Here is a 15,870-nt window from a genome sequence, read left to right on the forward strand (position 1 = left end):
TAGCAACCCTGTTTTTTTCTTTCTAGAAGAAATTGTACTTCCATTGTTTATATAATAGGTAAAAAAACAAAACATGTGTGTGCTAAATGCTGCATTTGCTATCTATAATTGTATTTTCTTAAAATATTGTTTTGAAATAAAGGTATAATTAAATTCTTTTCGGCCTTCTTTCAGAGAAAATGTTGAACAAACGCTATTTTTTTTACTCAGTGTATTTGAAGCTCCCGTAAAACATAGATGCAGCAACCTATAATGGAAATACACTGATAATTGAGAAATTATAAAATTTTATTGGGTCATGGGATGTTTGAAATTACGTTTTAAATTGTATTTTTTTTTAAATTGATTTTTTTTAAAAAAATTTTTTTGAATTATTTTAATGTATTGATATCTAAAATAATTTTAAAAAATTAAAAATATATTATTTTAATATATTTTAAAATAAAAAATAATTTAAAAAACAATTTCTGTCGCACGCTAAAATGCCCATTACCGACTTAACATTTTCCCCAAAAAAATCTACATCCAAGGGTTCTTATTCCTCGAGGACATTTTGGTCATTACATATCCAGGACAAACCTTTGCTTGGACTCAAATTCAAACCAAATGGAATTTCATGGCTGTCAAACACGGTGAAGCTAGGGATCCATGGAAAGTCCCCGGCTTTACTCTGCAGCTATAAATATACGAACTAGGACCCAGCCATCAACCACAGGAACCCACAAACCTTCTTTGAAATCCTTCCCCAAGAAAATCTGACCCCCTCTTCTTCTCTCTAAACTACGGCCCTAACTGCTTTTGTTTCACCTTCGCCACTCTGGTCTCCCTCGAACACTTAATGAATCTTTCTGCCCATTAAAGCTCAAGCTTTAAGCTTTCTTTTGAACTCTCAAAATCCCTCCATTGTTTTCTAGTAAGATCATTTCCTTTTGAGTCTCTTCTCAGTTTCAAAATCATCGGAAAAGGGACAATTTTTAGTGCCCGTTTGCCTTCACTCTAATTTTTTTAAGATTTCTCATTATCATCTGTTTCCTCTTCTCCAAGAAGTTCAAGAAATCATGGAAAGAATGCAAGAAAACAACTCGTCTTTTGCATTCAACACAGCTGATATTGGTTCCTCGCTGTCACAACTTATATTGGCAGGAGGGACCAACACTTTGGATTCTATTTTCTCTCATTGCCAACCAGCGCGTTCTCTTACCAGTCCTGCTTTTGAGCCTTTAGGCTCTTCCGTCTATCTCCACCAGAGAGATCTCTTGCAAAAATTCAGTGAAGAGAACAGAATAAACACCTCCTTATCTCACAATTTGCCAACAAACCCTCTTCAAAACCCTGTGCGCTCCAGCAACTATCTGGCTCCAACCAAGAAGAAACTATACAGGGGAGTCAGGCAGAGGAATTGGGGCAAATGGGTTGCTGAAATTAGACTTCCTCAAAACAGAATGAGAGTCTGGTTAGGTACTTATGACACAGCAGAAGCTGCAGCTTATGCTTATGATCGTGCTGCTTATAAACTTAGAAGCGAATATGCTAGGTTGAATTTTCCAAATCTAAAGGATCTTGCTAACCTGGGATTCACAGATTGTAGTAAACTGAATGCTTTGAAGAATACTGTGGATGCCAAGATTCAAGCAATTTGTCAGAAGGTTAAAAAGGAGAGGGCCAAAAAGAATGCAGCAAAGAAGAGTGATGTTGATGGTAAAAGCACAGGGAGTAAAAAGCCAGTGAAAGTGGATTCGAATGCATCAACACCATCTCCAGCATCATCATCATCATCATCATTTTCACCTTTGTTTTCTGGTGATAATTGGGGTGGTAGTGAATTGGTGTCACCAGCCGTTTCTGAAGATGGGTTTTGGAAGTGTGAGAGTTCTTCTTCTCCTTCTGTGTCTACAGATTGTCCAGTAATGGTGCCACAAGCTATGGAATTTGAAGACTGTTCCCTTGCAAGAATGCCATCTTATGATCCTGAGTTAATCTGGGAGGTTCTTGCTAATTAAGTACCATTTCTCTTACCAATCTGAATTGGGGGACCGGTGATTATTGATTTGAAGAAACATTTGTTCTTGTTTCTCTACATGCATCTTTCAGCGCAAGATGTAAATAGTAGCTGCTATCCAAGCATGCTATCATCATTTACTATATTTTGATTTTTGAATGAATTTTGCAGCTACCCCTTGTTACTGAATTATAGCGATCGGTAACATATCCATGAAGAGAGTAAACCACAGCAAAAGAGGCTTCTTGTGGTTATTGCCTGGCCTTCGTTTTTAATGGGCAATCAAAGATTTCTTGTGGCAGATTCCCATTCTCCGCAAGCGGCCATGCGGCATTGGAGAGTTTGGTTACCATTAGTGCCTACCAACAACCTACGAGCTGTACAGGTTATATTTTGAGGTTCTTTACAGCTTTCCCTTGAGACTTGTATGGGTCCTATGTATGATTTTCAAATTAATAATTAATTATGGTCCAGCCGCCGGTTGCTACAGTTATTTGCATGCTTTCTAATTACAAGAACCTTTGTGTAATGAAATACTCGAACATATTAATTATCTTTCCTAAAGTTTGTCATTTTATTACTAAAATTCACATTCTAGTAACTTTAGAGGTTAACTTTCGATCTAGAAATTCATGAGTCCTTATACAAATCAAATTGCATTTTAACGATGATCGAATAAATCTAGTTTAAATCTAATCAAATTAATTTTAATAATTTTTTAAAAATTATTAAATAATTTATTCGAGTGCTAATTTATATATAAATATAGCTGCTATGCTAAACCAAATATCATTAATTTTTTAATATTGTGGACGATCATTTATTTTATAAACTTTTATTTGACAATATATTTTTAAATTAATTTATACGGTTAATCTTTTTATTTAGATCAATTTAAGAACATATTTTCATATAGACCTACTATAGTCAAACGAATCTTATAAGATTTTTCAGGTACTAAACTCGAGATATAAACAAATAAAAAAAAAACCTCTTTAAAGTTTAAACACAGGCCAACCCCTTAAAATTACACTTCAATTGTGCTATCTTCTTGCACCTAAAAGAAACTGCCCAGTGGCAATTACTTTACGGTGCATAGTTCTTGTTTCCCATGACAGTCTAGGCCAATAAGGCACTTTAGGCTTCAATAATGCAGTGAACTGGTTGTGGGACAGCAACATTAAGAAATCAATAAATAAATCAGGCACCCAGGTTTGATTCAGATGGGCACACCTGGCTGCATCTTACAGGCACGAAAAGTTTAAGAGCTAAAAATTGCAATGATCATCAGTAGGATGCATTCATGTTGTGAACTGATCGCCTCGATATATATATATATCGGAAAGAACGAGAGATGAAACTCGAAGAAGAGCCAAGTTTGATTCCACATGGGAACACCTTGTCGCATCACCCAGGCGCAAGAGATTTAAATAATAAAATTGCATGACGAAGAAGGATAGGGCGACGACGTGTCCTCTGCAATGATGTGAGGTTATAAATAAAACCAGTCATCGGCCCGTGTTGTTATGACGACAATGGGCATGGCCACATCCTGTCGTTCATCTCACAAGTGGCGCCAGAGTCCTTTGTGACATATTTGCGTCTTTATCCCCTCTGCCCATCTGATAGGCATGGAGAGACATGAATTATATTGATGTTAGTCCAGTCGTTGTTCATGGATCATCTTTATCGCCTCTCCCAAATTGGATTGAGCTGGCTGGAAAATGAACTATATAAATTGTTAACAATGAATTGAAAGGCATGCATAGACATTTTTCTTCAGGATATTTCCAGAATTCAACATGTTCATACTCAAAACAAGGGATGTAGAGACAACAAGCAAAGGAATAAGATAAAACAAAACCCACCAAGGTCTACGAGGATATATTGTTTTTTGGGTTCGGTGCTGTATGTTTTCAAGAGTGGTTAGTATATATAGAATAATAGTATATAACAGCTAGTGAAAAAATGAATGAAGGAACTAAAGAGTTGTTTTGTACCAAGTAGCTGTTACAACAGTTGATAATAAAAAAGAAGCAGTAGAGAAATATAGTAGTTATGGTGAACGTTAGAAAATTAATTACAAGAGCTTAAAGATTATAGTTTTATTTTAAGGATTAAAAACAAAATATTACTAAAAATAAAAGATCAAAAAAATATTAACATTACCTCACACGTTGAGAGCAATTAGAAGTCTTCATCTTATTTAGCCTATTCTTATACATACAAGTCTATCATACCTTTTTAGTTGGTAATCACGAGTTGAACCAAAACTTTTTTTTGTTGGTAATTATAACATGAAACCAAATATGTGTAGGTCTGGTAAGGAATAGATAAATCATCTTTGGGTTTAGAATTTGTCTAAACTTAGATGCATATTGGGCTTTATTGTATCACCTTAAATTGTTTATTTATTTTTATGTGTTTTTAATATGAAATGTTTAAAGTTAAGAATGATTATCTTGTTATATCTTCAAACACATAAAAATCTACATATAAAATATCATAATATCATATTTCTATTAATATTAATATATATAAAAAATATATATTTTTCATCAATGTTATATAAGAGATATTTATTTTTTTATAATATTATGAAGAGAAAAATATGCTCGAATCTCTTCATCCAAATAACATAATAAAATTTAAAAACTTTTTTATTTTTTATTAGGAATTTTGGCATTTATTGTATGTTAAAAAGAGATTGTTTAAGAATTAAGAATTTATTTATTTATTATAATATCCTGTTAAAAATCACTGAATTTATCATTAATTTTTATTTTTTAATTATATAATTCTCATTATAATTTACAACACACGTATTCAACAAGGCGAAGAATGCATGGGCCGCAAAACATGCATTTATTTGCTCTCTCCCTATATGCTGACTACTTCATTGTTTTCTTCCTTAATTCATAAAAAGTTCTTGCATGCCACCAGGCCCGCGACTAATCCTGCCTTCAACTTCAAGTCGTTGATTTATAGCCCATTTGAAAAACTTGATGCCACACAATAGTCTTTGACCAAAAAGGAAAGCTCTCAGTGTAGATATAAGCTTGAGCTTTGACACTACATAGGGAAATCTAACTGCACTGTTATCTTATTAAGTAAAACAACTAAAGGAGATTGGCTTTTTACACAATGTAAAAATGTGTGATTCATTGTAGAGTTAATAGTCATTTTTAAGGGACCAAAGAGTAGAGAAAATAGGTGCCAGTTTCAAAATTTAAACTAAAAAGCTCACTTTCATCCTTCTACTTTTCAAATGATAGACGTTCATTTCCTTAAATTTATACATATCAAATTTTCATCCAAATTTTTATTTCTTTAGGTTTTTAGTTTGATAGAAAAAAAGATACTTGCTAGATTTTAATGATAAAAAAGAAAATCTTAGTTAATATCTATTTTACCAATAAAAAAATTAATTTTAATATTAATAAATTCTATCTAATATAAGAGTTTTATATATTTTTTTTATTCCTTTTCTTGTCTAAAATAATATATTTGAGGTAAGGAAATTTTCTGAACTAACGTTAGTTATGAGTTTTTGGCTTGTTCGATTGAAAATTTAATATTAAATTGGTTGAAAATTATCAATCTTATAATTTAAATTATAAATTTATATAATTAATTTTGAATTTATTTAAATTAATTCAATATATCATTATCTTAATTATTAAATACATTTGATTCTATTATTTATATTATATATTTTAATAGATGCCTATTTTTTTAAAGTATTTAACTATCATCAATGACTTTGTCTTTATATTTATCATCACAAATAATTATTAATTCATTCAATTAAATACACACATAAAGTTTTTTTAATTGAAGAAAACGATCCACCCTAAAGAGAAGCACATGTCATGTAACTAGTATAATAATAGCAGCAGAGATCATATTCTTTGCATACCTTTCAATGGAAAGAATGAAGTCAAATAAAACAGTGTTTTCTAGCCAAAGAAGACGACGACGACGACGACGATCTCTACTCTACCTAGCTGTAAACTGTGCATGAACTGACTGGCACGGATTTACCCTGAATTCAAAGGGCTGTTCAAGACTTGAGGTGAATTTAATGTTACCGTCGGTGGAGAAAAGCTCTTTCTTTCACTAACAACTATTTGAGCGCCTGGGAGCATGCTGAGAAACAAATGAAAATTATTTGCTTCTTTAGCGACGCCACCGAAGGAATATTCTTCCAGGATAAAAGGCTGCAAGTTGCACCATCTGAGATCTGAAACTCTTGATCTTTATCCAGTCCTCTATTCTTGACTCTCCAGACTCTTAGATCCTCTTACTATAAAAATATTTGTTTTAATCCTTTCCCGGTCTCGAAAATATGAATAAAAAGGATCCGTATTTAAATAAATATAGGAAGTGGATGAGATATCGAAGTAAGGAATAAAATCTTGTAACGGTGAATATATAATATTTTATCATTTTTTTTTAATTCTTAAGCTCTCGAAATGAATGGCCTTATAACATAGTAATTCTGAACGTACGAAATTGACTGGGAAAATCACTGGGTTGCAGAACATGAGGCTTTATAAGGACTAAATTGTTACATGTTCAAAACTAAGAGAGTAAAAAGTATTCACCCGCTGTTTGTCTCCATCACGACCAATACCATGGAAAGTATGAATAAAGAACAAAACAACACAAAAAAAAAAGAGGCAACTTGCCTTTTTATTATTTATTTAATTTCTTGAAAAATAATTAATGATAATAATAATCAAGTAGTAGCAAACGATGAGATGAGAAGAAGCTCGGAACCTTTCGCTATTGGAGGAGCTGCCAATGGCGGTGCGTTTAGCCCCCCCTTTCGCTTACTGAAACCCCCACCCCCCCACCTCCACCACCGGTTGCGGCTATAGCGATCTCTTGACCTTTAAAGATGGTGACAAATGATTATGTGACGATTGCGAGTGGAAAGATGGAAGATGAGTTTATAAAACGACATCATAAACATGATGTTAAAGAACATCAGTGTAGTTCTTCTCTGGTCAAGCACATCAAGGCTCCTGTTCCTCTTGTAAACACCAATTCCTCTCTCTCTCTCTGTTTCTGTTTTTTTCTCTTATATTAAAGTTAATGTTTAGTTACTAGAGAGATACATATTTTTTTTAAGATCCGAGAGCATGCAAGGTTGATTTTATTGTTCGTTGGGTTTATCTGTGGTTTTAGTTTTGGGGATATTTCGAAGAATTTTTGGTTGAAGATAAATGGTTTTGTATTTTTTCTTAAAAACAGAAAGCAAAAAAATTGTACCAAGTATTTTGAAGTGATAGATTTTCAAAATTTGCCGCCACGATTGAAATTGGTTGAGTTTGTGGATCCATAAGAATGGGATGATTACTTGTCTGCATTTTTATTTAATTTAAAGGCTCAAGATTTGTGCTAAAATATGCAAAATTGGGCGTTTAAGGTATTTCTTCCGAAGCTAAAAAGAATATTTACTCTTTCTGCTACGACTGTTTAAAAATTTAAACCGTGTGTAATGGTGGGTAGAAACGACATTACTGCCTTTTATATATGGTTTCAACTATTTTATTGTTGTGAAGAACATGGAAATGATTTGATTTTGATGCTCTTTTATGCTTATGTCAATGACTAGTGGTGTTTGCATGATCAGGTGTGGTCTCTGGTGAGGAGATTTGATCAACCACAGAAGTATAAGCCATTTGTAAGCAGGTGTATTGTGCAGGGAGACCTTCAGATTGGAAGTGTTAGAGAGGTGAATGTTAAGTCTGGACTTCCAGCTACGACTAGTACTGAACGATTGGAGCTATTAGACGATGAGGAGCACATTTTTAGTATGAAGATTGTTGGTGGAGATCATAGACTTAAGGTACGTTTTTCTATTTTCATTCAACTATTTTGCATAATCATGAGTTGGATTGTTTAAAGAAATTTTTGGTTATGAAAGGTTTGGTTATTGAGGTAATCACATGTGTTTTGGTGGGTGTCTAAATCCCAGATGAATCTGATGAGATTATACTGGTTGTTAGGATGTGAACTTTGGGCATCCAAGCTTGTCTGCGATATTAGAATTTGGGTAGCATGACAGAAACATCTTTTGTGCTGATGTGACTGGTCTACCTTGATGTTAATGCAATTTTGCCTAAAATGTCCTAATTCGGTCTTTGTAGATGCTGATGCAGTTTTTGCTCTGAAATGTAGAGCTATTTTCTATACCGTAGTCTGCCGAATGACATATTAAAATTTAAAACTTGTATTGAAGTTTGCTCTGATTTTATTGTGCCATTGGAGCTCTCTGCTTGAATTTTTCAGGTTAAGATGTTACTATATGATGTCATCATAAACAAGATTTATGTACAATTTGATAGATTGATAGTCATTGATTTTTGTTAGATACTAGCTTGTTCAATTTGTATGATGCATGGTAGTTTGTATGCTGGCTTATTGTCACAGAAGATTTTATTCTTAGGAGGCAAAAATGGAGCACAACTGCTCTGTTGAATTTGCTTAATAACTAACTATATAATATGCTATTTTACAGAATTATTCGTCCACTGTTACTGTTCATCCAGAGGTCATTGATGGGAGACCTGGTACGTTGGTGATCGAGTCATTTGTGGTGGATGTGCCTGATGGAAATACCAAGGATGAAACATGTTACTTTGTTGAGGCCCTGATCAAGTGCAACCTGAAGTCATTGGCTGATGTGTCAGAGCGTTTGGCTGTGCAAGACCGGACAGAACCCATTGACAGAATGTAAGTATGCGGGGCAGGTTCCTAGTGTAGAGGTTCTGATAACGTGGGTGGAAATGAAGGTTTTCATTGTCTGAAGAATGGAGAGCTTGGCATCCAAGAGGCAAAGTCACTGTTCTTTTCTTTACGCTTATGTTCAATCTCATTGCTCATCTACTGCCTTTATAGGATCCGTAAACAAACCAACATGTTAGATTGTCCTCCTTTGTTCTTGTTCAATGCTTTAATAATGTGGTACGTATTCATATCTGATTGTAAATATGCATGCATTATGACAATTGAACATTAGAATATTTGTTTTGCTTTTGATCAACTTCCTTCAGCCCCGTTTCCGGCTTGATTGCTTAATGCTTCTTTGTCTCACACTCAAATGTGGATCTCGACTCAACCTGTTGCAGTTACTGACCATGGACAGCCACAAATCCCAGAGTGATAAAGTTCATATCCTGTTCTAGTCCTTTGTGCAAGTGCATGATTTAAGACTAGGTGCGCAGGAGTTGCAGGTTCTGGTCTGCGAATATGGCATGGTTGATCCATACAGTGCTGCTTTTTACACAAGTTGCTTCCAGTGTCGAAAGCATGATGACATTTTTCCAAATAAGATAAGTTGATAAGGTTTAAGCTTTAGAATATGTTCTTGTAGGACCAGGGTCCAGAGCCCTCTGGCATGAGTGTTTCTGAGCAAGGCGCAACAAGGATAGAAATCTCTGTGACTGGTGAGCCTACGGGCCTCTGGTCTCTTGACAAAGCATAAAATCTTGGCTCCCCCAGTCACCACTCACCCGAGCTTTATATAAAGCTATAAAGGTGCAAAACTGGATAAAGAAATTTAGGAAACGGAAAAAAGTCAGTAAAAGAAAAGTTAGGTGACAGCAAAACTACAAAAGCACAGGAAGCGAAGCTTGACGACTTTAAGCCACCATTAGAAGTGATTTTAAACTATCAAGCCAAGGTGATGTGAAGCCCCCTTTTATGTTTATATACAAGTATTATTTAGCAATACATAAAAGGTTTTTTTTTTGTGCTATAAATTAAAATTTTATGATAAACTTAATGTAAAGATTTTTTTTTAATCTTTCAAGTTAACAGTATAACATTTTTATGGTAGTTCTTAATTCAAATAAAATAAAGTTAATGCTCTAAAATAAAATTAGATTATCACGAATATAAATATTCAGATAGCTTATAAATTATAGTTTTTATTTTTTTTATGAAAAATAATTCTAATCTTGGTGTATTTTTTCATGGAAAAATTCGTATTTGTTCTTAGCAAAGGAACAAGTTTTTAGATTATTTTTGGAAAAGAAAAATTAAAAAAGAAATAGAAAACTGGAGATGAAAAAAAGAAAATGGTCAGTAGTTAATAAATACACTTTTTTTTCTTTTCAAATTAGTTTGCACGTCGAGTTTTAAGGAGTTAATGTGTGCTCCTCGTGTGGAAGGAGGAGGGCTGATGGACCGAAACCAAGCGAAGCCCCTACACTGCATTTACTCGATTAGTTCAACGGATCAAAATTAGAAAATTGAAAGTTAAGGGATGTAGTTGGGTTTGACTTAAAGTTCCGAGGATCTTTTGATTATAAAACACAAATGTTTCATCTCTCATGGTCGGTAGGTGATTTTTACAAGATATACAGAATGCAGAAGAGTTTCTTTTATCTCTGTATTATTTTGTCATTATATAGCAAGCACATTTAAACACTCGATCTTTGTTTTCCCATTTCATTATTATGCGTATTTTTCTTATTTAATAATTTTTTAGTAGTGATATTCATTCTTCATTAGGAAGAAATTACTATTTTCCTAATATTTTAATTTTATTATTTAAATTTTGAAAAACATTATTCATTAGTAGGTTATTTGTTTATTTATTTCAAAAGTGTTCTTAAATAAACAATTTTTTTACATTAAATTAATTATTCTTTTAGTAATTTTAAATTGATTTCAATGTAATAAATGAATTTAAAAAAATAAAAAAATTATTATTTTAATATATTTTAAAATACAAAATATTTTAAAAAATAATTTTTATTATAATATTAAACAAGATTTTAATTAGCTTCAATTTTAATCTGATTAAAAGATGAATGACATTTTATAATAAAAATATATAAGCAAGGAAAACTATATTTATATTGTAAAAGGTAGAAAAATAAAGAAGGAAAAGAACTAGGCCCAGGCCTAGAGCCACTGGAGCCAAGTAAGGCATGCCGGGCAAGTAAGATGAAACTATCCAATATCTTCTTCTTCTTCTTTTTTTTTTTTTTTCCCAGTGATTTCCAGAGAGACTCACTGGAAGGGCAAAATTAAATTCAGAAAATAAGAGCGTATAACAACATACAAGAACACAAAATAATGTCCAAAGTCTTAGATATTCCATAAATAACGGTAAATAGAATAATAAATGTTACGATTCCTGTCTCTTCCTAAACGGCTCGCCATGTCCAGCGACGCGTCTCCTTTATTAACCCACCTGCTGCCTCTCCTCCTCCACACCGACTCTCTCTCCATTTTCCTGTTGAAGAAGAAGACAATCACTCCTATACAAACTCCTCCTTTCATGCCACTTTTTCCTCATTAAATAACACCCTCTCTCTCTTGCTCTACTAAGTACTTTACTGTATAGTGCCCCCCCTCTAGTTCTTTATTCTCCATTAACATTCCTTCTCTGTTCCTTTCTCTTTGTTTCATTTCCAGATCTGTCAACCAAACCCAGTAAACAAAAATCCCAAAAAACCCATCTTTGTATCTTTCCCTTTGTAGTCTCTCTTCGCGTTCTCACTAAACTTCACGAAAATGCCACGCTTCTTGGTTTCTTTTCTTCTTGTTTTTACCATTTCGGCATCTTTTTTAAGTTGTGTTACAGTTGGGGAAGTGGTAACCTGCTCGGGAATAGTACCGATGAGGATCCGGAATGACAAGATATCCATAGCTGATTTTGGTGGTGTCGGTGATGGCAAGACACTCAATACAAAGGCATTTAGAGAGGCAATTTATAGGATTCAGCATTTGAGAAGAAGAGGCGGCACCTTGCTTTATATTCCTCCCGGGGTGTATTTAACAGAAAGCTTTAATCTTACTAGCCATATGACTCTTTACTTGGCTAGAGGTGCTGTTATTAAAGCAACCCAGGTAATTAATCTTTGATTAGATCGCGTTTAAGTCTTGTTTAATTGGTCTTTACCTCTTTCTCATAATTGATGCTAATTAGGCATAGTTACTCTAGGAGTCCTGTCTTTCATGCAATTGATATTTGATGGTAGATATCATGTTTTTGCCAAATAAAAAAAAATTACTATCATTTTTAATTTGACTCGGGTTTAATGTCATTAGTTTAATTCACATGGATCAGTTTTTCGTGTGTGTCTTACTTTGTGTGACCACTCACAATATATGAATGTCGTTAACATACATTGAGTGATTATTGAAGGGATGTGATTATTAATTGGTATTGATCAATTAGATATGGGAGTAAGAATCGTGCATGCCATGATTGGGACACGAATTCATGGCCACCATTGATCTAGCGGGATCATCCAGATCAAAGGGTAGTCATGAATTCGTTGCACGAAATTCTTGCCACAATTATTTCTCATGAACTAATTACTACATGATTAAGCTGTCGATTAATGGTGGCTTTATTACTATTATCATCATCATGATCGTCGTTATTACTTGAGTGCGGGGGCGGGGTTGATTCTGAACGAGCAACTAGATTTTGAAGAGCTAAGTGAAGGGATTAGCATAAGCTGTTGCGCGTCCAGCTGTGGATAGAGAAAAGAAAATGGTGGGTCTAGTTTTGCGTATGGGTTGCATGTGCTTCCATTTATATTTGTTAAACAACTACGATGGATGGAATCTTTGGGGGCAGCCAAATAGCTGGCAAGTCATGTCATGGCTTTTTCTATGCTTAGATGTTGTTAGCTCCATAACCATAGAATGGTTGTGGATGGAGTTAATTGTTAAAAATGATAGTGACGCTGGTTGTAGCAAACAATAAAGTCACCCTCGAGGATCTTGGTAAATAATGTCACAACTAATCCAAAGTGATGTCCAGTAATTTATAGTTAACAACAAGGTGGCGTTTTTTCCTTTCCTTTCCTTTTTCTTTTTTTTTAAAAAGATAAAGGATTGCAAAGAATTGAGGAGTGTTCGAAGGTCATTAACCGCCATAAGCTATGACTGCATCACATTTTTTCCTGCCGACAGCAATGGTGGCTCTATGCTGTCCGATCCCAAATATTTAGTAATGGCTTTTTAGGAGTGTATTTGTTTGATGCACGGGAACTAATCATATAAATGGAACTCAATTCTTATACTAGAAAATTATAATGAACTGTAGAACTTGAATGCATTCCTTATAACTTATGGGAGAAAACTTTACTGCTGCTAGTCTTCTCCTTTTGGTTTGTAACCATAGTGGTTTTGATTAAAAATAAAATAAAAATGAATATAATATTCGATAGCTTGTGCTTATTGGATTTGGGATGAGAATCTGGTCTTTTTTATTTTTTATTTTTTTTATTTTTATCTTGCCTGTTTCTTCAGGATACTGGGAACTGGCCCTTAATTGCTCCTCTGCCATCTTATGGAAGAGGGAGAGAGCGCCTTGGCGGAAGGTATATAAGCTTTATTCATGGAGATGGACTTCAAGATGTCATCATCACAGGTTGGTTTCAACCGTGGCATCTAGTAGATGCCTCCTTTGTAATTTAAGCATTGTAGATTGCATTTTGATTCATGGATTTTCAGTGAGATATTTAGGTTCAGTTTTACTTTACATAGCTCCAGTGAGGTTTAAATAATCTAGGTATTCTATTGTTGTTTCAAATTCATGGATATATTGCAATCTTGTTTAAGTTTGAAGTTGAAAAGCTTAAGTAGAAGATGTATTGCACTTCGAGGGATTTGGTTGGCATATCAGCTTCAATTGTTTTTGGTGCTGCTCTCTTCTTTACAATTCTAAACTTATGCATGTAATCGGCATGATGACCTTAAATCGCTTGGTTTTGAGATGAGAATAATACACGGGGCTTACTTAGATTTTCCTGTCTTAATACCTGATGACATTGTGTTTTGTATTATATGTGTGATGCTTAAAAAGCTTCTGTATTTTAGGGGAGAATGGGACAATTGATGGCCAAGGAGATGTCTGGTGGAACATGTGGAGGCAGAGAACTCTTCTTTTTACAAGACCTAATCTCGTTGAATTTGTAAATTCAAGAGGCATAATCATTTCCAACGTGATTTTCCGCAATTCTCCCTTTTGGAACATTCACCCTGTTTATTCACGGTAATAATCGAAGATAGGTTTTTACATTTATAGTTCTTTCTTTTTAATGTTGAAGGAGTTTGACTGTGCTGGCAATGCCCTCATTGTAGATTGACATCAGCCTTAACTCTTTAACCAGTTCCAAAGTATATCTTAAAATTTTAAAGACAAGATACAATCATGTACAACTGATGCGCATGACATTCTGAATCTTTGATCATCCTGGACAGTTAATAATTACTTTTACAAGTCTTGTGGATATCCAGATGGTCCTACTAATCATCTTCAGTAGCTGAAGCTCTATCCATGTATTTGATGTAAAACTTTTGGTTTTTGGCTTTTAAGTCCATATTCAATGTGATTATTACCAAAGCAGATTTTCTTCTTTTCTGTGGTATCCAAGTTTCTCTAGAGCTCGTGACGAGCAACTGTTTAGGTGGTTGGGAATCAGTATGTGGCTGTAGAGAAGAAATTGGTGGGAGCACTCTCATACATGTCATTTTGTCAATAAACTTGAATGATGAATCGAATAGATAATTTTAGTACTGACTGCTGTTAACCTGATGGAGCTTATTTTTTGGGGTTCACAAGTTAATTTATATGATATTTCTTTGTTCTTTGCAGTAACGTTGTTATTCGATATGTTACCATCTTGGCTCCCCTGGATTCTCCCAATACCGATGGAATTGATCCAGGTACATTCTACGATCTCTTAATTATTGTTATTACTATGTAATTTGTCATGCTGCTGGTTGATGTTTTACGCACGTAGCATTTAAGCTTACCGTCACTTTTGCTTCGGGGAGATATGTACATGTACCCGTTTTAATATTGGAGCTGCAAGTTACACAAATTGGTTAGTGTAGTATGCCTTGGTTTGAGGGAAAACTACGGAGCCTGTGGAATTTTGGAGGGAAAACTGTGGAGCATAAGGAATGGAATGATGAACGTATCTCTTGAACTTTATTCTTACAATTCATCAATAATTCAACGCAGATTCAAGCTCTAACGTCTGCATAGAAGATTCATACATTTCCACTGGAGATGATCTTGTAGCTGTAAAAAGTGGATGGGATGAATACGGAATCGCTTATGGTCGCCCAAGCTCTGACATCACTATCCGGAGGATAACAGGATCATCCCCATTCGCTGGAATAGCAGTGGGAAGTGAAACCTCAGGCGGAGTGAAGAATGTCCTGGTTGAAAACATAAGCCTCTACAATATGGGAGTTGGCATACATATCAAAACAAACATTGGAAGGGGAGGATTCATAAAAAACATCAGTGTCACTGATGTGTACATGGAAAATGTGCGAAAGGGTATAAAGATAGCAGGAGATGTTGGTGACCACCCAGATGAAAGTTTCAACCCTAATGCTCTACCGGTTGTTTATGGCATCACCCTTAAAAGCATATGGGGTGAGAAGGTTCAGCACCCGGGTTCAATACAGGGCTTGAAGAACTCCCCTTTCACGGGGATTTGTCTCTCTAACATCAACCTTCATGGTGTTCCAGGGCCCCGATCCTCTCCTTGGAAATGCTCCGATGTAAGCGGATCTGCTCTCCTGGTGAGCCCATGGCCTTGTTCTGAACTGAGCAGCCCTCATCAAACTGGTTCTTGTTCTGATCACTTTTGAGATCCTCGAGTATTTCTTTCGTTTTTCTTAATGTGATGCAATAAAACTCACAAGTTGTTATTCAAAATGCTATTATTTCTACATTGATATTGCTTACAGAGTATTTCTAAAACACTACTCTCTCTTTATCTTAATGGGTCCTTTGGCTTCACCTATGGCTAAGATATTCTCCTCATGCTTTACATGCATCATCTTCTATCAAGTTTCGGTATTTGTCAGTT

General features: G+C 34.6%; 3 protein-coding genes across 3 annotated transcripts; all 3 read left to right on the forward strand.

Moving 5' to 3' along the window:
* Positions 1-636: 636 nt before the first annotated feature.
* Positions 637-2,488, forward strand: LOC105124267 (ethylene-responsive transcription factor ERF061). The gene has a single exon (XM_011024210.1). It carries the CDS (start codon positions 1,059-1,061, stop codon positions 1,998-2,000), a length of 942 nt encoding a protein of 313 aa, XP_011022512.1. The 5' UTR covers positions 637-1,058; the 3' UTR covers positions 2,001-2,488.
* A 4,201-nt stretch (positions 2,489-6,689) lies between these two features.
* Positions 6,690-9,088, forward strand: LOC105124269 (abscisic acid receptor PYL8-like). The gene is made up of 3 exons (XM_011024211.1): positions 6,690-7,040; positions 7,641-7,856; positions 8,529-9,088. Exons 1-3 carry the CDS (start codon positions 6,903-6,905, stop codon positions 8,745-8,747), a joined length of 573 nt encoding a protein of 190 aa, XP_011022513.1. The 5' UTR covers positions 6,690-6,902; the 3' UTR covers positions 8,748-9,088.
* Positions 9,089-11,000: 1,912 nt separating this feature from the next.
* Positions 11,001-15,752, forward strand: LOC105124270 (Pectin lyase-like superfamily protein). The gene is made up of 5 exons (XM_011024212.1): positions 11,001-11,872; positions 13,289-13,409; positions 13,859-14,033; positions 14,637-14,707; positions 15,009-15,752. Exons 1-5 carry the CDS (start codon positions 11,537-11,539, stop codon positions 15,647-15,649), a joined length of 1,344 nt encoding a protein of 447 aa, XP_011022514.1. The 5' UTR covers positions 11,001-11,536; the 3' UTR covers positions 15,650-15,752.
* Positions 15,753-15,870: the final 118 nt, after the last annotated feature.

This window comes from Populus euphratica, unplaced genomic scaffold, assembly GCF_000495115.2.
Source record: "Populus euphratica unplaced genomic scaffold, PopEup_1.0 scaffold4.1, whole genome shotgun sequence".
In the NCBI taxonomy this organism is placed as follows: Eukaryota; Viridiplantae; Streptophyta; class Magnoliopsida; order Malpighiales; family Salicaceae; genus Populus; species Populus euphratica.

What these genes read in the sequence shown, in the direction of transcription:
- LOC105124269 (XM_011024211.1), top strand. Translation starts at nt 6,903, where the DNA reads ATGGTGACAAATGATTATGTGACGATTGCGAGTGGAAAGATGGAAGAT. An exon ending in TCAAGGCTCCTGTTCCTCTT is followed by an intron (nt 7,041 to 7,640) that starts GTAAACACCAAT and finishes TTGCATGATCAG; the next exon opens with GTGTGGTCTCTGGTGAGGAG. An exon ending in GTGGAGATCATAGACTTAAG is followed by an intron (nt 7,857 to 8,528) that starts GTACGTTTTTCT and finishes GCTATTTTACAG; the next exon opens with AATTATTCGTCCACTGTTAC.
- LOC105124267 (XM_011024210.1), top strand. Translation starts at nt 1,059, where the DNA reads ATGGAAAGAATGCAAGAAAACAACTCGTCTTTTGCATTCAACACAGCT.
- LOC105124270 (XM_011024212.1), top strand. Translation starts at nt 11,537, where the DNA reads ATGCCACGCTTCTTGGTTTCTTTTCTTCTTGTTTTTACCATTTCGGCA. An exon ending in CTGTTATTAAAGCAACCCAG is followed by an intron (nt 11,873 to 13,288) that starts GTAATTAATCTT and finishes CTGTTTCTTCAG; the next exon opens with GATACTGGGAACTGGCCCTT. An exon ending in ATTCACCCTGTTTATTCACG is followed by an intron (nt 14,034 to 14,636) that starts GTAATAATCGAA and finishes TGTTCTTTGCAG; the next exon opens with TAACGTTGTTATTCGATATG.